Here is a 26921-nt window from a genome sequence, read left to right as displayed (position 1 = left end):
TTCCTCGTAAAATAACTCAAGAAAACATAATTAATCTTGCCTTCGGTGACTTTTTCCCACTCTAAATTACGCAAAATACGTGTTTGAAAGACAAACAATAGGGGTTTGACTGGGCTGGTGAGCTGAGGGGGGGTTTCCTAAGTCAAAGACGGTTGGGAACCAATGGTTTATATGACAGTATAATCATGGTCTTATGGCTGTGACCTCCCAAAGGCATCCAGAGGTTATCCATGATTCACTCAGATAATGAGCCTCATCACTTAGGCTGTCACGCGCTCTCCTCCGAGGCCTGGGCTAATATCTGAAGCCAGCAATGCATCGAGGGGGTTACATGAGCGGTAATCCCATGCAACGCTGACCAGTGTGATACATTACTGTGAGAGAATGAATGATTAGATACTTATTTAGCATAATATTGAAGTGCACTGTACTGTGTTCTGGAGCAAAGTGGAAGAAGTTGAACACCGAGGATTATATGGCTTAGGGGTGGTGCCGCTTCTCACTTATATTCATTTAAATACACCTTCTCCCTGAAGTGCATGTTTTTGCTTAAGGGATCAAGTAAAAGCTACAATAACAACAGCAACTTTACCCTGTTTTATGAGACAGCAGGCCTTGAATTCAACAGTTAAAGTACTTGTGAAACAACAATAATGAAGTTCTGGTTCCTGAGTAATAAAACAGTCTTATCGAAAACAACTGCACAAGACAAACCTAGCAAGTCGATCCAGACCGCCATATTTCACACGTTCCCTTTAAGTAAACACGGCGCAGCTACTCTATTGACTGATCCCTCAATAGTTGAATGTCCCCTTTAAGACGAACCCTTATCACTTTATGTGTTTGTGATGAATTAAAGCAATGTTATGCAACTTGTTTACCTTAAAATAAAAAATCTTCATGGTACACTGTCTTGTATCAGGGTGAATGTTGTGTAAGTAACTTCAGTGAGAGGGTAGGATCACAGCGTTACATACATGTTTACTTCAAGATTCAAGTTTTCAACACGTAACATTGTTTCAACATAACGATTCTTATTTGTCGTTAGCACCTACGTCATGTCTGACAAATTGTTACAGACCTGAGATTTTTATTACGATGCCGATGTTGCACTTGCACAGATTTAATGCAAGGAATGCTGACTGAAATTCTTCCCTGAGATTATTGGGGCACTAAAATCATTTTTGACTCATATCAATGTGCACATGATAATAAAATAGTGTAAATATTATTTCTCTCAAAGTTTGCTTAACATGGAGCCTAATATTCCAAATACGAACCCAAAGGAAAAAAAAATGCTCCTCAATCAGAACAATATTCACTTTTCACTGAATATGTACCTGTGTTCCTTCCTAAATCATCTTCCTGATGTAAATGGGTGGTGAAGTACGTTTCTCCAGTTACCAAAGACAATGGCTTCCAAGGTGAACTGGTCTACAAACTCTTGAAGAACTTACCATAATAGATGAAGGATGATCAAACACACGGCAGAAGAGACAACATCACTTTTGCATGTCACACAGCTATTCCCATGAAATTTGTTGCTGCACGTAAACACAAGACCCCATCAATTAATCCCATCCCATGTAAACAACTGACCCAAAACCTTCAGTTAGAATGAAGAAATACTGTCCATGTAAACATAGCTAGTGCGAGATCCACCAAAAGGACCACATGGATTTCAGTCACATTGGCAGGACAGTCTCTCTTTGGTCGAGATCAGTTCTATACTTGTACAGTATGCATTGCAGATTGGCTCTTTGGTGCTGTCTTCATCTTATTACCCTTTTCCCCTTCTCTTCTCTTCTCTTCTCCTCTCTTCTCTTTTTGCTATTTCCTGAGTTCTTTTGTGTTGTTTAGAGGCAGTCAGGGCAAAGTGCCACCTGACCTGGTAGGGGAGCTCTGCAGGGACACAGCCTGCGATGTGAAGGGTCGGAGCCGGCACAACTGAACAGCAGAGGCTCCTGCTGGAGGCCACAGTGTCGACCCCAAGGACTGTAGGAAGGGAACAGGTGGTTCACTTCCTGCTTCGTGCTGGAGCAGCCTATCCCAAGTCTAAAAAATGGGAAATGAAAGCACATTCATTTGTGTTTGACGGCGACCTACCTATGTCCAAAAAGTAGATGATTGCTGATTTCTCACCTGTTGAATGCAGCAGGATTGTTCAGGTGGGGAAACAGAGCGGGCTCACACACGTGGGAGGAGCGTCGACACACTTCTACACATGACTGACCCAGGGGACCCAGGTGCGCCCTTAGAGCACTTTCAGGTGGCCAAGTAGGGACGGATTTACTGCAGAAATTCTGGAGGGATTCAGGAAAAAGCGGAATGGAAAAGCCTTAAAGACGTCTGTCAGAAAATCTCCAGTTTTTTGGGTCTGACTACTGTGGACACATTAGCATCAAGGACTCCCAAAAACACAGTGCGACAGGTCTATCCTGCACGGCCTCGACTCTGTACCTGATGAGTGATATAAGCATGAACCCTCTCCAGCATTCCCTCACAGGTGAACTCTCGCGGAGTGAAAGGCTTCACCTGCAACAGCACACACACAGACTCTTATTTAGTGCTACTGTGACTGAAATCAGGCAATCACAATCATGATCACAAAAAGTTCATATGTACAACCTCTGTGTGCAGTATGGCTCTGACTGCCTCCCGTACATCAGTCTTGTTGTTTGCATCTACAGTCCACACATGGGGCTTGCCGATGAATGCCTCAGCGTACGGGTGTTGGGAGGAGATCTGTGATCCAAAGTCATTTATTACTACACTTGTGTTTAATTCAAGCTATCCTTTCTTTTCAGTTGAAGGAGTTGCCTACCTGTCTCGTGGTGGGCTTGCCCTTGTAGAAGTCGTTGTTGTCTGATGAGTGCGGTGGGTCAAATCGTGGCTGAAGGAACACACAGCCGAGAGCTATCGCCTCGATGGGAGCCGGACCCTCATAGGGAAACCCGAGGCCGACAAACACCTGAGAGGGAAGCAGCAGTGGGAAGACGTGTTGTTTTGCATCTTAATGAGGATCCATCATGGTTAAGCACATACAAAAGTTGCACCGGCCTGTATTCTTCACTCTGATATGAGCCCTTATCTGACCTTGGCCCGGCGGACAAGTCGTAGGAAGCGTTCCTGAGTCAGCAGGCCGTGGTTTGTGATGAAGCTGGGCAGGTTGGAGACGTGTCCTGGAGGCTGGTAGACTGTAGCGTGGGTCTCCAGCTCTTCACTGATCACCCCCACATACTCAGATTTACCCTGATACATATGTACACACACATACAGAAACACACACATGCAGGAACCAGAGTGTGCAGGCTTTAGTACAGCGAGAACAAAACCACAAGGCAATCTTGACTGACATGTAAAACGGTGCAGTGTCTGGTTTACTGATGCTTGACCGTGAGGGCCTTTTTACATGTGAACTCAAATGTTATCATGTGAAAAGAAAATAACGCCACGTTAAATGAACATTTGCACAGGTGACTGACTTTCTTTCACGTATGAATGGATGAAAATTTCAATCAAAACAACGGTTACATTTTCCACATCTGGAAACTAAACGTCACATGATATTCGCCTCACATGTAATTGGCTGTTTTTACATGTGCATCAAAATATTAACATATGTAAAACAAAGTGACACATGACTTTTTCCACATATGAAAAAAGATGCCTTCATATACTTATACATGTACATACATATCGGTCACTATACCTGCCACATGTAGTCCTGTTTGCCATAGACGACGGCTATCTTGTCTTTCTTGTAGGCGCCCGCCTCCAGCCCCTCCTCCCTTGCCTCCTCCCTCACTGCCTCCTCACTCACAAAGCCCAGGAAGGAGTTATCAGGAGTATGAGCTACAGATGACAGAACACAAAGCGATGATGTGTGAAGATTGCAGCACAGATATTGTTCTTAATGTGCATGGACCATTCTATTAGAAAGGTCAGGAGTCGGGGCTAGAAAGTCAATTTTATACAGAGTTTTGAGATGAATTGAATTGACTCTAAGCATGTGCATGTCCATGTTCAAGTTTTTGCGAAGCATAGAGTATATAGTATTATGAGAACATAAGCAAAAAATGTAACGGCTGAGATTAAGATTCCGTGCGAGGGGGAAAACACGCTATGTGGAATAAATCAGCAGTGAAAGGAAATGAGATGTAGAAGAGGTTAAACGTCTGGCTGTTTGGACAGGTAGCTGCCACCCTGGTGTCCACCGACACGCTGAGGAAAGTGTGAAAGACGAGTATTTACTTTGCAAGGAATGTGCCAGCAAAGGTGCGTGTGCAAGCATCTGCAACATTTGTGTGTGTGTGTGTGTGTGTGTGTGTGTGTCAATCTCCCCCATCTCGAGGTAGACAGACTTTTGCCAGATCTTCCCTCATGCATAGAATCTCCCAACGTGTCTCTTACACACTCATCTATCAGATGAGCAGCAGAGATATGCAACAGCACACTGATACGATCAAGAACGTGCAACATGCGGGGGTCGGATGAGAAGCTGTGAAGGAATGAAGTTTCTTGTTTGTTTGGGTGTCCCTCGCCGCCTGTTTACAGTTCGGCTTCGTCCAGTTGTCTGTTTAGTTCAGATCCTTCAATCGACTGTCTTCCTCCCCCCCAATTCAAAACAGAAGCATAAACAGCGGCCCTTCTCTCTTTCCGCTCTCCTTCCTGAGTCTTTGTTCCTCTTTTGCCATTTCATCCTCTTTTTTTCCCTTTTCTCCCCTGCCATCAGCTAACAGTCATTCCTCTCTCCCTCCTCCGCAGGACAAATAAACAGCTTTCCAGGCTGAGACATGAAGGGTGGCTCTCGGCCCAACGCGTCCAGCTTGTCTCCATCTCCCGGCAGGGTGGGAAAGATGACAGGGAGAGGTGTTGGAATGAAAGCGCTGTCTGGGCACTACGTTTATTTAACCTCGGACATTAATCCTCTCACCGGGAAGACACTCAGAGGGATGTACGTGAGGGATCAGTGTGTCGACAAGTACATTTCTGAATCAATCTACTGTAGTAAGTCAGCATTATCGACGTACACAGCTGTGTTCTCACATGTCACATGTTAACATGATTACAGATGTGCACAAACTTACGGAACATGGTCATGTACTGCAGGGGTTGCAGACCCCAGCTGCCCCACAGTGTTTTATATCCATGGCTGCGTGTGTAACTCCCCAAGTTAAAGGCCGGTTCTGTGCCAAAAGAGTCGAGGATTCTGAAGCAACACCTAGAATGATTCAAAGCAAAAAGGTATCTTACTATATAGTGTTGTATATAACAGACATGTGGCTCCAGACTGTCTCCTAGTGATATTGGGCTGTTCTAGTCCTCCCCTTTGCTTTACAACAAGCTCTCATGTTTGGTTTGATCATTGTAAAACGGGTCATTCTGAGAGAATGGAAGTCATTCTTCCCTCCCTGCTTTAAAAAATGGCTGAACGACATGGTTTCTTGTCCACACCTAGAGGAATTACGGTATACTCTGTCCAGCTCCCACACCAAGTTTATGAAGATCTGGGGCCCTTTCATTGAACATACTAAAAGGGAAAGGCCACAAGCCAGGAATTGATTGATTGTGCCTTTTTCCTATGTGGCTTTAGGGCATTGTACTGGTTTTGTTTTCCATCCATACCTGGGACACTGACATTCTTTTAACAGAGGGCCTGCCTCGGACCCCTTTGATCCCGCCCTCCTGGTCTTCAATCCTGACCCCTTCCTTTTTTAATTTTTGTATTTATTCTCTGCCTCTATGAGTGGACATTCTGGGGCATCTTGTTAAATGAAAGTGCTGGCTGTCTTTGTGTGTTTGTTTTTGCTTTGATTGTTTTTCTGTTTTGCCGTGCTTGTTTTGTTTGTTGTCTGGTATCTTCCTTTTTTTTTTTTACTAGTAACTGTTTGTTTTAACACTGTTGTATAAAAACTTCTATAAATAAAAATTAAAAAATAAAGAAAAAGAAAAAAAAGGTATCTTACAGTGACACACGTCGAACACAAAGAAAATATTTGTTTGGTCCTTGATAAGTTCACACAAAAATGAAAATTCAGTTACTTTACTCTACTTATCCCCGTGCCAATGAAAAGTAAGATGAAGTTTTGCCATCCACCAAACATTTCTGGAGCCTCAAATCAATTTGGGATCTGCTTGTGTTGCGGGCTGACTTATCTAATCTATCGGCATGGGGGTGAGTAGATAATGACAGGGTGAACTGTTCCTTAAAGTGTGCCCGCTAAATATCATGACAAAAGATATGAGAATTATATAAATATTTTGTTAAGTGGACATCTTTACTTTGGAAAAACGGAATCTTTCTTAATAGTGGTGGCTATTTTCTTGATAAGAATCTATGGTAAAAGTCAGGGGTGATACTGTTTAATCATTTAACATTGTACCTGATAAATTAAAGGTCTTAATCCCAGAGACAATGAAACACACTTGCATCTTTTACAAAACTGTGTAAATGTTACATAAAGATGTAATATAATTTAGAAAATAGATCATATGTAAATTGTGGCTTAACCGATAGTGCAAGAAAGCCAGTCCCATGGCGCCTTGAAGGTGAGCAAGGCCGTGGTAGTCAGTATAGATGAGGTCGAAGGTCAGGGGCCTCTGGATTGGACAACTGCCTTGGCCTGGAGCAGCGCCTATCAGGCTGGACCAATCACAATAAACACACATCACATGACTACTTTCTCAACGTGATTCAGCATTGATGTCTTGGTTCTCTGCAGCCACCCGTGAATACATCATATGTCAATTAAGTTCTACTCAATCAAATACAGTCGTACCTGTGAAGTTGGTGCTGTGAGGTGCTGAAGGTTAAGTTGTGGCCCAGAACTGTCAGACAGGCACTGAGGTCAGCCCACTGAACCAGCTCCCCTAGAGGACCCCCTCTCTTCAACATGGCTTCAAATCGCTGGCCGACGCTCCCAGCCAGGGCTCCGGGGTAAAGTAGCACCTGAAGGGTGGCAGATGGGGATGTTAAAAAGACCAACATTTTATATGAAACACTTAAACATGATCACACAGACAACATTTAACTTGAAATCTGAAAATTAACAAAATTGGGCTTGGCAGAGTTGACATGCTGGTTTTATACCTTCATCAGGGTCGGGACCGTCTTGTTGCTGCTCTGCCTCATCCTCAGACCGGCCTGTATCCACCGCTCAGACATCCTCTCCACTCTGGACCGGATGAAGTTCACGGCAGGACCGCTGCTGTTGCTGATGACCTCATACAGCGGCCTTAGAGTTGTACGGATCTCAGCCTGTGTGCAACAATTGTATGAAACAGGAAGGAAGTGCAAAGTGTGATAGGAATTATTGTTGGGTAGTGTTTTAGCAAAGTAGACTCAATCAGACAGTGGTATTTTGTAAACACATTTATTTTTACCTATTTTAATTTAAAAAATAGCTGTTAACGGTGCGATATGTACGAATTTTACATTAAAACATTAAAAATAAAATATCTACAGAATGTCAAGTAGTTATGACGTTACACGTTAAAGAGCCATTTATTAAAGTTGCAGCTAGCTAACCAGCTAATCTCAGCAGGCCACCCGTTCAAAGCTCCCACGTTAGCAGTGTAAGCATCAACACCCCTGTTGCTCCGGACCACAAGCTACACGGCTAACTAAGCTATCTAGCTAACGTCAGCTACAATAAGCAGCGGTTAGCGGTTTCTCTGGTGATATGCTGCCCCCTATTGACCAATTTTCTTACACATATTTAATTTAATTAACATTATTTAATTGATGAATCGCTTTATCACTGTTTGTGTGACACTTGTCCTCCGCTGGTGTGATCGTACCTTCTCAGTGTAAGCGTGAGGTTTCTGGTGCCACGGCGGAGAGGAGTGTTTTATTCCAGGACGAGGGGGACAAAAGTCCTCTATTTGGCTGAGATAGGTCAGTATGGAGCAGGTGGTGCCATCCACCCCGTAAAAGGCGTAACAGGGGTCGGACTGCCAGCGGGCCCGCAGGAACTGCCAGAGAGACAGATGTTATATCAAAATAACGATAAGTCAAAACAACAGCACATGTTTCTGGTTATGCACGGTAATTCCTCATGCAGATTAGCTTAGCCAGTCTATAATGGTCTTTTCATATCCAGCTCATATACTTGGAACTAAATATTACACTCTAAACTTTAAGTGGAGCCACACAGCTCATGCTACCACATACAGCATATTTCCACTTTCCCACCTCCACTTTCTCCGCACACACCGGATACACGGGATCTATTGGCACCTCACACTTCTCATTGGGCCCTGTGGGTGAGATATTAGCCGTCACACCATTTTTCTTGACGTGGACGTTTTGAATGCATCATTATCCCGCAGGCCTGGCCTTAGCAACAGAAAGAACATTGTGGAGTTAATGAAGAACAGTGGATAATAACTTTGATATACAACCTTCTCCGCTCACAATGAATAGCAGCCATCGGCGCGATGTATGGTGCGGCCATGCGTGTAAGAGGCATTAGTAGAGGCAGTGTGTTCTCGGAGGCCCCTTCCCGTAAGCCCCCCACCATCTCCAGCCAATGTCAATCAAGTGGAATGAACACACACGCTCACACACACCTGACCCACCTGCCTCCAACCAAACATACCCTTTTTTACAATGCTAGCCGTTGCCAAAATACACAGTGTTTAACTATGTAAAACAACCTAGTAAAAAGGAAAAGAGATGAAAAAAGATAAGAAAACCTGCAGCAGAAGTCGAGGTGTGAAAGCCAGAAAACAGTGATATGCTATAGGAGCGCGGCGAGAAAAAAAATATAAAGTGCTCCCTCTGCAAAAACAAGTGTACGAGTAGACAAGTTGGTGAAAGGACTCGTGGGTAATTCAGTCATATTTTATGGGTGTGAGGTAATGTGAGAGGAAGTGGGTGGGGGGGCGAACAGGCTAGCGATGGCGGTGTGTGTGTTTGCGTGCATGCGGGTGGCATGTGTGTGTGTGCATGTCGACAAGTGTGCCCCCCCTACATATGCACAGTGTGGTGTCTGTGTGGCCCGAGCTTTTTACAAATGTACTCTTTTTTCAGAAGGGGGGAGTTTAAGCATGTACCCACTCATCCCCACTGCCCCCACACACACACACACACACACACATACGTACAATCTCCTCGCGTGCCAACTGGGGTGCGTAACCCGACTTTCACCTGACACCTCTCGGGAGGGTCGTAGCGTAGACGTAAACTTTTTTTTTCCTCCCCACGGCCAGTTGACCGGTACTGGCTCTGTGGGACTTGTTAAACTTCTATTCAAGGACTTCATCCCCCATAACCACCTGCACCCACTGCCCTTTAACCCCCCCATTCACACCCTCCATTATCACAGCTTGTTAATTTCACTGTGTGGTTAACCTCTACTGAGGCTATGAACCGTGCGTTTGGCTCGGAGTATCGCACTACCACAGCAGTAAACCACAGAGAAGCTTGCAGTTGGCCAATTATTGAAGCTGGCAACATGGTGGGGGGAGGGAGCGTATTTATTTGGTGTAGCGAGAATGTAGAATCATATTATAACTGGAACAAATCCTAAAATCTCTGTTTTTGCTGCAGGACAATGGACTGCTTTGGCACAGTACACAGTAAAAATCAAATTTAAACCCAGCAGATCCTCCCCGTCTGCTTCAGTTACATTCTTCTGTTGGGTATGTGCAGCACTTGTACACGACAGGACATGACAAATCTAGTCTGAAGAGCCAAATAGAAGTTGTTTCCTTAAACTCAATCCAGAGAGAAGTGGGCGTGCAGACAGCAAATATTTTGCCTTTCTTATCTTTTCATTCATATCAAAGAGCACTAACGTCGGTACTCATGAGCAAGCTATGTACGCTTTCGGGAAATAATGTCATGTAGCACCAAATAATGTCAGTATCTACTGAAAAATGTAGCAAAAGTAATTGAAAATTGTGATTAAAAAATTTAATGTATGCCCAATTATGCAGTAAAATGTCTTGACCGATATTGTAATAACAATTTCACCAACAATGTAACAGCTTTCAGTTAGATCCTTTTTTCCCCAAAAACCTGATAATGTAATATTTCTGATGCTGATGCCTGCGGAAGAGGATGAGGGCCACATGTGAAATTTTTTTGTAGTTCTGACTTTAAAGTCAGAATTCTGAGATTAAAGTCAGAATTCTGAGAAGAAAGTCAGAATTCTGAGAAAAAAGTCAGAATTCTGAGAATAAAGTCAGAATTCTAAGAATAAAGTCAGAATTATGAGAAAAAAGTCAGAATTATGAGAATAAAGTCAGAATTCTGAGAAAAAAGTCAGAATTCTGACTTTAATCTCAGAATTCTGACTTTAAAGTCAGAACTACAAAAAAATTCACATGTGGCCCTAATCCTCTTCCATATTACGCTCACGTAAAGTGTGACGAAAAAGTAAAAACTGTGTAATACTCTTAGTCTCATGTTAGTCTCGTTTGCCTCTTATGAAATTCTTGCATTCAAAAAGGGGTTTTAAATCGTATTTCAAATCAGGAAAAAAGCAGATGTTAATACTTTTAATGAACAATAATGGAATTTACACCGCCGGGATTCTCTCTATCGAAACAAAATAAAAGGCACTTGCAGAGTGTTGTGTGGGGGGAGCCGCTGCTCAGCTGCTTAGAGCTTTTTTGAATGTGGTTGCAGAGCCAGATCACCGGGAGGAATAAACACCCGAGGTCCTGTCGGAGTCTTCTCTGATTAGTTTAGCGACTGGAGCTCGAACCGTTACCGGGACTGACTTGTGGATTCCTCTGGGTTTGTTAACTGTTGGAAGCCATTTGGGATAATGCAACAATTGAGACAGATTACATATGATATATAAGATAGGTATCTGCTGGGCTCTACCTGTGTGTAGTCTGAGTTCATCCTGCGGTGACGGTGTGTGAGACTGATGGTGATGGTGACGGCTGAGCTGGTCGAGCCTCTGAGACACTCTCTTCAGCTCCCTCTCTACCAGGTGGGCTAAGCCTTGCTGGTCCTGCCTGAAGCTGGAACAGAAATCTTCATGTAACGGCACTGAGTGACGAAATATAATAATAAGCTACATCTGTATTTTCATTATCTTCTGTTTGTATGTTAAGACTGTAGATGTTGCTGAATACCTCTGCAGTAACAGACTGAGATCTTCTCTGGTCAGCTGGGTGACGTCTCGCTCTCTGCTCAGCCTCTGCACCTGAGTATTCAAAGCCTCCAAGCGGAGAGCCAGCCTGCGAAAGCCCAGACCACGCTGACCTGTGATGTAAAGTGTAAACATTATGGCACAGTATGTCATGTATGTACAGTATCATATGCTACCGCCTATCATAATGTTTAAGTAGTAATCCTGAGTATTGCGTCATAGGAAATCTTGATCCGTCTCGTGAAATAGCAGGGTTATGTAATGCTATTTTCTTAACTTGATCTTCTGTAAATGAATCAGCGCTGATGACGGGGTGTTTTCCATATTCCATGCAGGGGGTAACGGCAACTAATAATTTTCACAGAGGAGACTTTCCCTGAATGACAATTTCATGACGGATAAAGATGGTGCTGAGTCACAATCTCTGACAGCCACATATTTCCTGGAGCTTTGCGGTCATCTCACATTACATTTTGTGGTTTCAGAGACAGCCCTCCCCACATACACTTGCATACACACCTATGAGGACACAGTGAATGCTAAGTTTTTGGGAATGTTTTCACACCTTTATGGTTAACGCATTGAGCTCAAATTGCTTACTTCATATGCTTTCAAGGTTATATTTCAGTATGTGCAATGACGTCAAGCTGTTCAGTGCATTGACATTTATTTTAGACAGGTGTTGTGCATCCATTAACCCAGCAGCTCTCAACGTTTTTGCGTTTTGACTCCGAGGTGTAAAATGTGACATTTCCCCATTTCAATGTCTAAAAACAACAAGACTTTGGGTTTATTATTTTGTTGAGTTGTACACTTACATTATCCTAAATTATTCCGAAAATGTCCAAACTTTGGGGAATATTATTCAAAGTAATCGTGCGTTTCATTTGGAGAGAGGTGAATTCACACCCCCTAGACAACCATCCTTATTTGACAAACAAATATCTATGATAAGAGAGAAACAATTTTTTGACCCCCATTTGAATTAAAATGGTTCAAGTATGACACTTTGAAAGTACATAATTAAAAAGACCACACATCCAACAGTTGTATAAGCGTTGTCTCACCAAAACCCATTACCAAACCCTTATAGACCCAGTCATGTATATTAGCTAGCTCACTAACCCGACTAACTTTTCTTTAGCGTGACTGCAGTTGTCAGTACAGCCAGACTCTTTGCCAATTTCCCCATTTTTTTCCAAGCCATGTTGGTGTTTGTGACATATATCGATCATTAATTATTTTATTCCCATTTAATAGAATATTAGGATTAATATTATATTGTTATACTGTGAACCTCTTGGACAGTTGAAAACAGCTCTCGGGAAAATCAACTCGCACTGTGTTTTCTCTATTCAGTGAGGCGGGGTGGCGTTGGTGGAGCTAGGGTTGAACTGAGGTAATAAGGATCTCCTTGGGAATTGAGATTTAACCTGCACAGTAAAATCCCGCAGACTGGTGATGTCACTTCATCTCTGTTTGCTCAGCTGACTGTCAGCGTATCACTACTAACTTACATCAACAGGGGCCCTTTGGGTATATGGGTGCAATGAAAGATGAATGACAGAGAAGAGGTGGGGCCCTGGAACAACTTAATGCCAGCTAGGTGAGATGACCATAGCCAAACAATTTCTAGACTCATAAAGGTGTGTGTGTGATGCTTAGAAAAGTGTGTGTGTGTGTGTGTGTGTGTGTGTGTGTGTGTGTGTTACAATATACTACAAGTTATGACATGGAACCTGAAAATGTGCCAAACAAAGCTCCTTATCCTGTGTTTTCAAAAGACAATAATGTGTTTTTATGTTAATGTATTAACACTAATATACATTCCTTCCTGTCAGTGCCAACATATTTATTTTTTCATTGACAATAAGGCACATTTGTAATTTTCTCATCACCCGCCACCCCGAGTGCTGGGAGGATTTTTAAATCAAAAATAACATAAACTGACTCGGTCAGACGGATGATTTTTCACAGAGATTGGTTGAAAACTGAGCATTTTTTTGTAATAAATTTGAGCTGTAATTAACTGTGTGAGCTGACCAACAGCTTCCCCCGTGTGGTGTATTTTCCAGCACAACCGTCGCCGGTTGGCTCTTTGTACACAAGTCGTGGTGGGTCCCTCAAAGCACATAGCATTTAGGGGTCTGTGGCCGAGATGCACCCGTGGGTTACACTGTCAGCTAAAAAACAATTTTCCTAGAATTTGAGAAGAAAAGGATCAGGATGTTTGGATAAAAAGTATTCCACCGGGATTACATTTTGAAACTGATGCAGTTGCCACACTGTCAACATCTTCCACAAAAATTGTTGAGAGTTTATTCTGTCTTAAATCACAGTTAAATCTGCGTATTATGATATTATATCCACGAAGCTATATTTACTGACAAAACATTCCTTTGAACTGAGAAAAACAATAAAACCCATCATGAATCACGGTCTGTGCTAGATTATCATTTTTCATTTGGGGTCTAGAGCAGAGCAAAATGTCATCAGCAGCTATTTAAAGGATTCAAACTTTCAATCACAATTCTAACAAAAGCAACAAACAACAAATGTGATGTTTATTTGAGACTTCCTGAACCCCTCAAAACACTGAGTGGAGTTTGTTGAGTCTATTTCCAAAATGCTAAGAATAACTGTCTGCGAGAGGCACAGCACCAGAATATTTCTTTTTTTTAATTTGGTGCTTTAGAAAAAATGCTGAATTTAGCAAAAACATACACTTTGGCGAAGATTGTTGACAACATTTGTTGCTTCCTTGAAACCACAAAGAAAGCTTTTGCCCGGACAAGCTTGTCTTAAATGCCTTGTTTAGCTACAGTTTAAAGAGTATTACATTGAACAGCAGTATCTATTTCCTTTCCCGCAAACCCACAACTATCGAACACACGGGAGGTCCCACTGCGATTGTGTACAAAGCTTTATCTAACATTGGTGTTGGTATACACTACCGTTGTCCTATTTCCCATTTAATGCCTACTAGGTTGCTTTTTGAAAGGGCGTCTGTTGTTCACCAAGGTCCTGTCCTAAGCTAAACCATGTGTCTAAGTTACCTTGTTCTTCAGGTGACCTTCCTGCAGGTTCATCATGGGTCATCTCAACTGGCACCCAGAGGCTCTGGAGCAGCAGGGTGAGCACAGACAGGCACAGGCAGAGCAGCAGGCAACCACTAGAGGGCACAATACACAGAGAAACCTCTCTCTTTGAAATGCTTTATGTCAAGCAGCATACAGAACATCAACTCAGGTAGTAGTGAGCTCAAGTAACCAATGACACCACCCGTCAAATGAGCCTGTTTGAACTGATAACTAGAGATGGGATTGATGGCTCTTTGAGGGGAGCCGGATCTTAGTGAGCTGTTCCTTTCAAAGAGCCGTTCAAAAAACTGGCTCATTTGACTGATTTTTATATTTATTAAGTTTTAAGAAGCCAGCCTGGTGGTAACTCATTTTATCTTGGAAATAATCACTGTGAGGTATGATGGGGTGAGATTTGGAACAAAATAATACAAAATTAGATATCTCACCAATATCTGAGTTTGAATTATTCTGAAATATTTATTATAACCTCATTTGACATGTGTGGACTAGATTTTAAAGTGTGATCTGGAGTCATTAAATATTCCACAAGGTTGCACCATATCACTCTGCTTTGACAGTGACATCACTATTTTGGATTTACCCTTTTTACAAATTGTTTGTATGTGTGTAAAGCTACCATGACTTGTTATTCATGCAACACCGTGACCTTAACACACAGTGATATAAACATTTTTTTTTAAAAAGAACAGTTCCCAGCTGCGACTCGGTTCCCATCGTTCATGTTAACGAGCCATTTGTTCGTGAACGTCACAACACTACTGATTACAAACTAGATGTTACACTATTTACAGGTGACTTTATATGTGGATCCGTGTAATTAAACTAACCTTTGGGTCAGTTTGGTCAACTTGCATTTTGTAGCCTACTTCTACCTGGTTTAGCATTTATCCATGAGGTTACTTTAGCTATTTTAAGGAATATCCATTACTTTTATGAGACTACTAGCTAACTGTTTCGTCATGCACCATCACTCATTTAGGAATTTATTTAAGGTGTTATCTATTATTATCTATCTGTTAACTATTTATCCATGTCATGGCTATTGTATTCCAATATGCATCCGTGTTTATAATACACATGTATACGTGTTTATAATACTGTTATAGTTTTATAATATACATTCCTTGCGTTATGTTTCAACTGTTTCATTATTAGAATTGTTCATCTATTCTGCTACTTTTAGCCATCTATTTAAACCTTTTTTCTTTTCTAGCTACTTCATTCATCCATTGATCACAGGGGCAGTTCTAGGGGGGGGCCAACAGGGGCCAGTGCCCCCGTAACTCTGAGTCTGGACCCCCCTGTGGCCCCCCCCGACAGGGAGTCTGCATCAATAATACAATGACAGATTTCTTGCAATGATTTTGTTTTGAGGGGAAAGGCAGATATAAAGTGTCTCAGCAGTTTACTACCCAATCAAAAATGCTGAAATTGTAAACACTGTTTTGTCAGAATGAGGGATTTATCTTTTTTTCCGGGTTGTATGTGCCCCCTAACAAAAAAGCCGGCCCCAACCTGGCCCCCCTATTAAAACTGGTCTAGAACTGCCACTCATTTATCAGTTTCTTTCAGCTTAGCCTTGCTAGGCTATCCAATTCAATCGTTTATTCATTTGAGCTATCTTTATACAAAACTCATAGTTATTTGTTTCAACTGTTTAACCATTAGCCTACCTTTAAGTCTATTTTTAAGTGATTAATTACTTACTTTTAGCTAGCTTTTTATATTCCTATTTCAGTCATTTGAGCTACTCCAAAATGTTTCATTACTTTTACCTAACTTGCCATTACCTGTTTCATTGAGGCTAGGCTACATGTTAGCCTACTTATAGCTATCTATTTTAACCATTTATGCATTAGCTATTAACCTGTTATCTAACCCATTTCAATACTTTTACTATACTATGTCAGCTGTTTATCATTACATTAAACATACCAAACTCTATATAGTCAACTGTTTGGCTTTAAGCTTCAGTCTTTTGTCCACCATTGTTGCTAACTAGCTTTAGGCTTTCCTGCTTGTTGGCTTCCTGACTTTCAGCACACTCTGTATTTCAGTTGTTAATTCTCAGTGCTGACTCAACATTTGGGAATCGCTTTATTCAAATCATTCTGTTTTCTCACTTGAGTTAACTTAGCTTGCCATGTTTCCACATAGAAACGCCCTCGCAATAGCACATGTTGCCCCCCGGAGAACCTGATGGAAGACCATGTCCAGTGCATCATACTTTTTCATGAGCGCAGGTTTATTGGCCACATATTGGACATGACATAAAAGGTCACTTTTAAATCATTTGTGTCATAACCAGCCAGTTATATCTCCTTTTAATTTAATAGATTTTATTCCAAGAGCTGATTTGAAGCAGTAAAAACATACCGCCTGACTTTGCCTTTCATCAAATACACTGAGAATGTGGAGAAATTGTTCCACGACTTCAAGCGAGAACCCTGGTGTGTCAAAACAAATATCTTGAGCATAATGTGCTATTATAGCGCGCCTCTGCTCAATGCTCTCATGGGCTCCCAGCTTCAGTTTAACTGGGGAAAAGAGAGCAATCACTTTGCTCTCACTTTCATCAGGCCAGTAAACCCACCACCCTTACCTGAAGAAACACGGCGTGGCCAAGCTCAAGTACATGCACAAACAGTTTCAAAGCTCTCATAATGCCTGTAAAGCTCCCCATTTAGATCCAGACAAAACTATGTCCATTTCATTCCATCAATCTGCATTTCATCGAGGTTGTCAGAGCACTCGTCACGACGTAGCATGTCTTCGGTTGAGGGCATTTACAGTATGGAAAAGTAGCACAACTATAAAACTGCACAGGAGGAATCATATTAAACCAGACCACGTTGTGATAGTTGGCCCGATATACTGTAGTGGACGTTACATGCAGGGGAGATCCAGCGCCACATAAAAGAAAGGCACGATTACAAAAATAATCAGTGACGTTATATTTATACGTTACATGCTTGGTCACAATGTGAGACCAGAGCTGTCAAAATGACAATGAGAATTGTAATTTATTGTAAAGTAAAGCCAAACATCACACTGCGGGGGAAAGACTGAGGTGAGGTGGATCAGTTACTTCTTACTATGCATTTACCTCCTGGCCACTAATTAGACACTAATCTAAAGATGCTGAGCCTTACCTGCGTGGCCGCAGTGCAACATGCATGGCCCTCTGTTCACAGGATGAATCTCACTGTCGAAACAAGGATTGCACACAATAGTAAGTGCAAAATGCTTATTAATTAATGCATAGTTACATGTTTGGCAGAGAAATACGTAATTGCACTGTTGTTACCCAATTACATTTTCCGTTCCCATATTCAGACTAAAGTCCATTTTTTTCTATAAATTGGAATTGATTGGTCACAATGTCCACATGAACTGCATCGATATAGCCTGTAGGCATAAATAAATTAAGTTCATGTGTGTTAAACATGTCCAATAAACTGTCCGAAACAGTGAACCTCCACCAGGCTGTTATGTATGAGACAGATACAGAGATGTCAGCAGTCAGCGTGCAAGACAAACCAGCAAATGCACAGCCACACACACACACACACACACACACACACACACACACACACACACACACACACACATCCTCACCTCCTCAGCTCTCCGTCCCAGCCCACTGGCAACCATCGGGCCTGTTTTCAAAACACACAAACTCAGAAAAAAAAGGGAAATAAAGTTGGGGCTGGGAAGTAGCTTGCCTCCTCTTTTTTTTTTGTCTCTTTTCGCTTTCTTTCCCTCCTTCTCTGGCCGTGCCTTTTCTCTGTCTAAGAGCCTATGGGTAGGCATCCTGCCGTTGCCAAGGTAACCTGACTCCCCTTTAAGGAAAACAATACCCAGAGTGCTGCTTAGGCCTTTCACGGGTACAATGGAGCCCACGCTATTGGGTGACACAGTTTCTTTCAGTCTCGCTGGCCAGAGTTAAGCCGTGGTTGTGAATTGATACTCAAGCAGGGAGCTCATTTAAATAGCTCAAATGGTGCAAACCTCTGGAGCTGAATGCACAATACAGACAAAAGACAGTACAAATTTAATGACGGTAACAATATAAAGCATAATAATGGACCCAAGAAAACACCCAGTTGAACCTTTTTAGATAACAATTAAAAGTTGTTAAGTTAAGTTGTAATTCTGACTTATTGTGCTGTAACATTATTGAATCCCATAACTTAATCAGACAAGAGTTAGCATTTATTTCCTTAGAGGTTTGATTTTGGTTCATGGCGCTAGAATGGGAATGGGTGAGAACGAAAACAGGCTATGTTCTTTCTAAAAGACATGTATGTTTCACCGAGCCTCAACAGTCCTTTATTTTAAGTCAAATCATTGGTAATCATGCATGACTGAAGTTTGCACTTGTGCACATGTGGACAAGACAATCTTCACAAACACGGTGATATATAACTCAAAATTACTAATAAAAGATTAACTGAAACCCACCGGAGTCCCTTATGTGATGTTAAAAAACAGAGCATTTTTAGGAACCTTGCCAATAATGTCCATATGAGGACATATTTGGCAAGGTTCCTAAAAATGCTCTGAAAGGATTAAAGTTTTGAGGTAAAACTTTAATCCTGTGTTTTTTTAAAATTGATATTTAGACAAGGTCAAGTGGATAATTCATAAGAAATTGAACCTGCAAGTTACACACGTAATCATCAAGAAACAAGTGGAGAAGCTACACAGATTGCAGGAGATGGGAGGCTCCCAGGTACCTGAAGAGGGCGCCACTATACCAAAATGTGCCAGTGCCAGAAGCTGAACCGGAATATGAAGAAGATCAGGAAACACAAATGTTTTGTCAAAGCACTGAGACAAAATGAAGAACCTGTGATGTTGGCTTAAAAGTTTAAACCTCTTATGTGAGTGAAAAGTGCATTAATTCCTGTCAGGAGGAGACAGACATCATTTTTGCAATTCTGGCATGATTCAAACCAGATTAACTCTACAAAAACTGAGGGGAAAGGATGGCGGAAACAATACTGGTATTGTGATCGCTTTGAATTTTGCCTCTGATCATGAGAACAAGCATGCAATAGTAATTAGGAGGACTTAGGATCACCCTGCCATTCAGCATGACAAAAGTGCCCACTCCACTTAACTAATTAACAACATCCCATTTAGACAGAAACAGACGGGAGACATACTCCTCAGTCAGCTGAAATATATACACATACAGTGATGCTACGAACAGGGAGCATAAGAAGTTCATACAGAGTGGGACGTGAACACTGCTGGCAGTCAACTTAAGGACCCAGATATCATACTCTCCTTCCAATAACAAGTGAGCAGTCACAACATCAAACCCTGATTGGCTGTCAGTTGTCAGTTGAGGTAAACCTCCGAAGGTTATCCAAACAGAACACCGGGTCAAACGCAATGCAGAAAATACCCCAATCAGAACATGTGTGATGCAGAGCGCTACAGGAAGTCATTGCTTGTAGTTGCAATTAGACCAGTTCACCTACCTTTTATGGAGACGGGACTTACAATAGAGATCCAACTAATGATTATTTTGATCATGTCATCTCTTGATAATGTTTTATAAATACACAAACCAATTTATTCAACATGTTTCACCATGTTTGTTCTCATTTCTTGCCTGTTTATATTCATTTTTCTGACCAACAGTATAGTTAGCATCCATTCAGTTTTTGTTGATAACCCCTTATTTATGCAGGACGCTGCACAACTTGAGCAGCTGCAGACTTAGTGCCATGTTCACTCTTCCTGCCCTTTAGGGTTGCAGCTATGTACCAGATTCAAGGCATACCATGGTATGAAAACTGACAGTTATCATACAATGCACATTTGTTTATCTGGAGTATTAGATTCTACCGTGTTAGCTTTTAAATTAAAACAAGAAAATATATACCCCAAAGGATACTAAAAGACGACACCCGCCCCAGCCACAATCTGTTCACCCTGCTGCATTATGGGAAAAGCTACATGAGCATCTGCTGCCGTACCCCCAGACTACAGAGCTGCTTCACTCCCCAGGCTCCTGAACTCATCCTCAACACCAACACTTAACATTCTCTTAAATAGATGTAGCAGGACTCATTTTTTAAAACGTAACCCTGCCCAAAACTTAAAGCACAAGTTGAGTCTGGTGTACACTGTATGTTTTAACAGTCTGGTTGAAGTTTTTTTCTCCAGGCGGTGGTGTGAAGTAAAACCATATCATAATACAATTACTCTCAACCAGGAGTACTTTTACTCTTTGTGAAATTGTAGATTACTTGCTCTGAACTTGCGTACATCCATTTCCATCTCCTTCCAACTTCTAATCCACTATATTATGTAGGAAAATACTTAAGTCCAAAAACATTTCAGGAGCTTCACAGCAAAACAGCATTGCAGCGTTTAGGGGTTATTGTAGCTGATAATAATAATTGTACAATGATGTAATACAGTTACATATCCCAGTCATAGCAATTTCCCAGAATTCGAGAGGGGGTTGTAGCTGTCTGTCCAGGGACCATGGTCTCTGGCACGGACCAGTGGTCACTACCACTAGGGGCGCTAGAAACACTGGTCGCGACCAGCTCCTCAGTGGTCGCGACCAGTTGCTCTGTGGCACAGACCAGTGGTCACTACCACTAGGGGCGCTAAAGATACTGGTCCTGACCAGCTCCTCAGTGATCTGCCCTGTGGTCCCTGTGGTCTGTGAAGCAGCTTTGGTATTTTCTCCTCTTTCCGGTCATTTGGCAGCACTGTTAGCTGGATAAATGTCAGAGATCTTAATCTTTTGTCTATAAAATACACTATATCAGAATTATTATGATTAATATTGTTATTATCATTGATTATGAAGATCTGTGTGGTCAGGACCAGCTGCTCTGTGGCAGGGACCAGTGGTCACTACCACTAGGGGCCCTAAAGATACTGGTCGTGACCAGCTCCTCAGTGATCGGCCCTGTGGTTTTTTGTGGTCTGTGAAGGGCTTTTATTATTTTCTCTTCTTTCCGGTCGTTTTGGCAGCACTGTTAGCTGGATAAATGTCAGAGATCATTATCCTTTGTCTATAAAATACACCATATCAGAGTTATTATGATTAATATTGTTATTATCATTGATTATGAAGATCTGTGTGGTCAGGACCAGCTGGTCTGTGGCAGGGACCAGTGGTCACTACCACTAGGGGCGCTAAAAACACTGGTCACGACCAGTCGCACAGTGGTCATGACCAGCTGCTCTGTGATCTATTCCGTTGTTTGGACCAGTTGAGTGATCTGTGGAGTGTTTGTTTGTTTGTATTTATTTTTAATACAACTTTTCCCTTTTCTCACTGTGTTAGCAGAATAGCCTAAATGTGAGAAGCCATAATCGTTTGTCTATCCAATGTTAATCTTAATTGTTTTACTGGGACTCAAAAACATATACTTATGCTAATATATATATACAGCTTCCCTCAAACTTTAAGTATGAATATGGCAGAATATAATAACCCTTTTGTGTATCTGTGGAAGGAACATTAGTATTCCTATTTAGGCTACATGCAGATAGATTTATAGATTTAATTATGTTGAATATTATTTTCTAAATTGGCTAAAATCTTTGTCCTGTGTTTTATTATTATCATAATCATGATCAACTAATTAAAGGCAAAAGTACAAAATCATTCAATGATCAGGAATTTTCAAGTGAAAAGTATCAGTATCAGTATCGGCAATACTGGCCCTGTAATTACTTGGATGATACCAAAATTAGCAGTATCACCCACCCCTACCTTTAAACCAATGAAATGAAGGAAACGGTTGGTGATTCAGTTCATGACAAATCAGGAGCAATTTCCAATTTTAAAGCCAGATGTGATCGTATTGATCATATACCTATGTTCATTCTAAATCCACAATTTCTCATCAACACTTGAGAATTCGCTCCCATGAGTCTTTGCGCCATCAGCGCTCACTGTCTGCAAACGGTACTCCTCTGGTCACTACACTTTTCGCTAGGATTCCCAGGCACATTCCGACAATCCGTCTTAATCTTTGCTTACGTTATTTTTTTTCCTACTAAAATGTTTTCTTTTATGCAGGCTACAATTGACATCCTGGTGAGATTAGGGTTTTTTCCAGATTTCATGCAGAGAAAATCCTTGGAACAATCATCGAGTGATCAGCTACATTTATTTGATATTAGTTTCTAGACCAAGATTTGATACAAAGGGTAATGTGACAAGCTTTTAAAATGCAACACATTGGTAAAGTTTAAACCAGTCAGGAAGACATGGACCTGCATAATCGATAGTTCTACTCATACAACTACAACTAATAATAATAATTTAATTATTGTTTCTCTGCTATCATAAAGAAGACTCCGAGTGCCAAAGTGCAAATCAAACAGACTGAAGTTATTGTTCATCCCAACTTCTATCAAGCTGTTGAACAACAGAACTAAAATTAAGCTGCCACATTGTCAGTGTTAAAATGTATAGTGTCTTCCATGTTTTGAGATGTTTTAATGTTGATTTTATAATTGTTTTTATGTCTGTCTGTTGTTGAGGTATGCTTGTTTCTGTGAAGCAACAAATTGTAGCACTGTGCACAAGGCAAATTTTCCTCAGGGAAAATAAAGCTATTTCTGTTCTATTCTATAATGATTTCCATTAATTGTAAAGATCAATAATATTTGACAGACAAAAGATAATTATTTGTATTTATTTATTTTTACATTTATTCAGCACAGTGTTGCCAACACAATGTGAAAAGGGAGAAGGTGTATTAAATGTACAATAACTACTCCAAAGACCACTCAGTAAGACAACAGGCAGATGACGAGGACCACAGGACAGACCAGTGTCTCTAGCGCCCCTAGTGGTAGTGACCACTGGTCTGTGCAAGAGACCATGGTCCCTGGACAGACCACGGAATCAGCTACAATGAAAGTACTACTCATACAACTACGACTAATAATAACAATTTAATCATTGTTATTATGATTATGAAATCCTATCTATTAATAGTGATCAATAACATTGGATAGACAAACGGCTTCTCACATTTAGGCTATTCTGCTAACACAGTGAGAAAAAGGGAAAAGTTGTGTTAAAAATAAATACAAACAAACAAACACTCCACAGATCACTCAACTGGTCCAAACAACGGAATAGATCACAGAGAAGCTGGTCATGACCATAGACATATGGTCATGACCACTGTGCCACTGGTCGTGACCAGTGTTTTTAGCGCCCCTAGTGGTAGTGACCACTGGTCCCTGCCGCAGACCAGCTGGTCCTGACCACACAGATCTTCATACTACTGATACCGATACAGATACAGATGCTTTTTACTTGAAAATTCCTGATCTTTGAATGATTTTGTACTTTTGCCTTTAATTAGTTGATCATGATTATGATAATAATAAAACACAGGACAAAGATTTTAGCCAATTTAGAAAATAATATTCAACATAATTAAATCTATAAATCTATCTGCATGTAGCCTAAATAGGAATACTAATGTTCCTTCCACAGATACACAAAAGGGTTATCATATTCTGCCATATTCATACTTAAGGTTTGAGGGAAGCTGTATATATATTAGCATAAGTATATGTTTTTGAGTTCCAGGAGGTTAACATTTGAGATTAAATGTGATAGACAATTAAATGTGATAGACAATTAAGATTAACATTGGATAGACAAACGATTATGGCTTCTCACATTTAGGCTATTCTGCTAACACAGTGAGAAAAGGGAAAAGTTGTATTAAAAATAAATACAAACAAACAAACACTCCACAGATCACTCAACTGGTCCAAACAACGGAATAGATCACAGAGCAGCTGGTCATGACCACTGTGCCACTGGTCGTGACCAGTGTGTCACTGGTCGTGACCAGTATTTTTAGCGCCCCAAGTGGTAGTGACCACTGGTCCGTGCCAGAGACCAGCTGGTCCTGACCACACAGATCTTCATAATCAATGATAATAACAATATTAATCATAATAATTCTGATATGGTGTATTTTATAGACAAAGGATAATGATCTCTGACATTTATCCAGCTAACAGTGCTGCCAAAACGACCGGAAAGAAGAGAAAATAATAAAAGCCCTTCACAGACCACAAAAAACCACAGAGCCGATCACTGAGGAGCTGGTCAGGACCAGTATCTTTAGCGCCCCTAGTGGTAGTGACCACTGGTCTGTGCCAGAGACCAGCTGGTCCTGACCCCACATATCTTCATAATCAATGATAATAACAATATTAATCATAATAATTCTGATATGGTGTATTTTACAGACAAAGGATTATGATCTCTGACATTTATCCAGCTAACAGTGCTGCCAAATGACCGGAAAGAGGAGAAAATACCAAAGCTGCTTTACAGACCACAGAAACCACAGGGCAGATCACTGAGGAGCTGGTCAGGACCAGTATCTTTAGCGCCCCTAGTGGTAGTGACCACTGGTCTGTGCCACAGAGCAGCTGATCATGACCACTGAGGAGCTGGTCATGACCACTGTGCCACTGGTCGTGACCAGTGTTTTTAGCGCCCCTAGTGGTAGTGACCACTGGTCCCTGCCACAGACCAGCTGGTCCTGACCACACAGATCTTCATAATCAATGATAATAACAATATTAATCATGATAATTCTGATATAGTGTATTTTATAGACAAAAGATTATGATCGTTGACATTTATCCAGCTAACAGTGCTGCCAAATGACCGGAAAGGGGAGAAAATACTAAAGCTGCTTCACAGACCACAGGGACCACAGGGCAGATTACTGAGGAGCTGGTCAGGACCAGTATCTTTAGCGCCCCTAGTGGTAGTGACCACTGGTCTGTGCCACAGAGCAGCTGGTCGCGACCACTGAGGAGCTGGTCGCGACCAGTGTTTCTAGCGCCCCTAGTGGTAGTGACCACTGGTCCGTGCCAGAGACCATGGTCCCTGGACAGACCACAGAATCAGCTACAACCTCTGCTGCAGAATTCTTTGATATCTCTTGGCTACAGAGGTGTATTTAATTCTGTTAATGTCACTGCACGTCTTCTCTGTTTACAGCCACCTCTCACAAGATGAACAGATCTCACAGTCGAGGTCTGATATGAAAGAACAGTTGTATGTAGAGTGTGTGTTCTTGCCCATGCATCTGTGCAGCAGTGTGTATGTGTGTGTGTGTATGTGAGACAGGAGGATGGGGTGGGGCTGGAGTGATGTCACGTCACGCAGTGTGTGGGAGTGAGGATTTGACGAGCATAAACCTGCATAAGCTAGGACCTAAAGGCTTACTGGCTTTGCACCCATCTCTCTCTCTCTCTCTCTCTCTCTCTCTCTCTCTCTCTCTCTCTCTCTCTCTCTCTCTCTCTCTCTCACTCACACACACACACACACACACGCTGACGACCATTCACACCCACATTTTTGGGTTGTTTTCCCCCTGTATCCTTAACAATCACACCTCGCCCACAGATACAGTACAACACTCACATGCCATCACATGCATGCAGACAAATGCACTCTTTGTCTCGGTTTGATCCAAATGTCGCAGGCTAAAATGAAATATTAAATCATCATAAAGATATGGAGTTCCCGCAGATTATACAGTGTATGATCTGCATACCTCTTGTGACACACTCAAAAGCCAAAGAGATCAGCACAAGCTAGTCAGAGGCTGCAGACGCCGCCTTGGCTATGAGGATGTTCCATATCTTCAAGAGCAAAAAAACACAATCAGTATCATTGAGAAACCTCATACTGCACAACGAGTGGTTGCTGAGATGTAGAAGGATTCATCATTTTAACTCAAGCTTCCACCCAAATGCTGCTAAATCCTTGGAATATACTCAAGGTTGCATTCTGTTGGATAAATGTACAGTAGTGGTTGAAAATCTGAACATTCAGACGTCTAAGTTTGCGACTTTCTTATAATACAGTCCTAAGAAGGTCAAGGCGACAGAGGCCATGAAAAACATCAGCCAGGAGGAATGAGACGAGGCCAAACAACATTTCACCCCGAGTTGTTGTACAAGGCAGTGATGGTTCCACAATTGAATTATCAGTAATAACTGTCATGTGTTGGCCAGTTGCTTTGAGTGCAGGACAAAGGCCGAGTTTGTTGCCCTTGTGAGGGTACTTCCTGTCCTGTCTCGTCCTGTCCTCCCCTAGTGTCATGGCTTATTTGACATAGCATGTCTGCAAATGAGCGAGACAAGCCAGATACTGTGATCTGTCATGCAACCCTCTGCACGGTCACAGAAAAGTGAAAGTTGGCTTCTGGACTTAAACCAAAAAGGAGTATGAAGATATCTGTGATGGGTTGCTATTCGATGCACAACAAGAAATTATGCTTATGATTGTTTTTCATATCTTCTGGCATTTCTATAGTCAATGGAAGTGCATGTCTATTTGAATGTGATTTAAGTGACTGATAATGGCATGTAGAGCACTATTGACTACATTATCTGATTAGCCAATAATTGAGTTGGTTTTCTTAATGTATCATTTAAATCCTCTAAGAGAAGCCCTGCCACTCCTGTGAACTGACCACATTGCACACAGAGGAGGCTGCAGCATGGAACCAGCCCACCTGAGCCCCTCTCATACGCACAGACGCGGACCGAGACGGATTGAAGGCACTGCGCATGCGCGAGGCAACTTAATGTGAATGCAGCCTCACGTCTCAAGACATCTCACATCCAGGTAAGGATAACGCCAGTTTTCTTGCTC

The 26921-nt window shown here is 41.7% G+C and overlaps 2 protein-coding genes across 4 annotated transcripts in view; one reads left to right on the top strand and one right to left on the bottom strand.

The window, feature by feature from the left end:
* The window catches only part of LOC115571239 (alpha-1,6-mannosylglycoprotein 6-beta-N-acetylglucosaminyltransferase B-like), a 27206-nt gene continuing 285 nt past the window's right edge, over positions 1 to 26921 (bottom strand). Inside the window, exons 2-19 of one of the 3 annotated variants that reach the window (XM_030400491.1) lie at positions 17837 to 17877; positions 17371 to 17423; positions 14171 to 14286; positions 11098 to 11227; positions 10841 to 10983; positions 8198 to 8262; positions 7804 to 7977; positions 7094 to 7261; positions 6783 to 6952; positions 6515 to 6646; positions 5091 to 5224; positions 3713 to 3855; positions 3097 to 3252; positions 2825 to 2971; positions 2629 to 2745; positions 2461 to 2535; positions 2143 to 2303; positions 1 to 2055 (exon numbers count right to left, since the gene is read on the bottom strand). In XM_030400491.1, the coding sequence (XP_030256351.1) occupies positions 1857 to 2055; positions 2143 to 2303; positions 2461 to 2535; positions 2629 to 2745; positions 2825 to 2971; positions 3097 to 3252; positions 3713 to 3855; positions 5091 to 5224; positions 6515 to 6646; positions 6783 to 6952; positions 7094 to 7261; positions 7804 to 7977; positions 8198 to 8262; positions 10841 to 10983; positions 11098 to 11227; positions 14171 to 14286; positions 17371 to 17396 (2256 nt within the window). In that variant the 5' untranslated portion in view covers positions 17397 to 17423; positions 17837 to 17877 and the 3' untranslated portion in view covers positions 1 to 1856. The remainder of the gene's footprint in view (positions 2056 to 2142; positions 2304 to 2460; positions 2536 to 2628; positions 2746 to 2824; positions 2972 to 3096; positions 3253 to 3712; positions 3856 to 5090; positions 5225 to 6514; positions 6647 to 6782; positions 6953 to 7093; positions 7262 to 7803; positions 7978 to 8197; positions 8263 to 10840; positions 10984 to 11097; positions 11228 to 14170; positions 14287 to 17370; positions 17424 to 17836; positions 17878 to 26921) is intronic. The other 2 variants (XM_030400492.1, XM_030400493.1) reach the window with 2 other exon arrangements.
* The window catches only part of tbc1d24 (TBC1 domain family, member 24), a 13262-nt gene continuing 13101 nt past the window's right edge, over positions 26761 to 26921 (top strand). The window contains exon 1 of the mRNA XM_030400494.1: positions 26761 to 26894. The gene's annotated coding sequence lies outside the window, so the exon portion shown is untranslated. The remainder of the gene's footprint in view (positions 26895 to 26921) is intronic.

This window comes from Sparus aurata, chromosome 20 (genome assembly GCF_900880675.1).
Source record: "Sparus aurata chromosome 20, fSpaAur1.1, whole genome shotgun sequence".
Classification (NCBI taxonomy): Eukaryota; Metazoa; Chordata; class Actinopteri; order Spariformes; family Sparidae; genus Sparus; species Sparus aurata.
The sequence above is the reverse complement of the archived record's forward strand: the minus strand, read 5'-3'. Positions and strand labels throughout refer to the sequence as shown.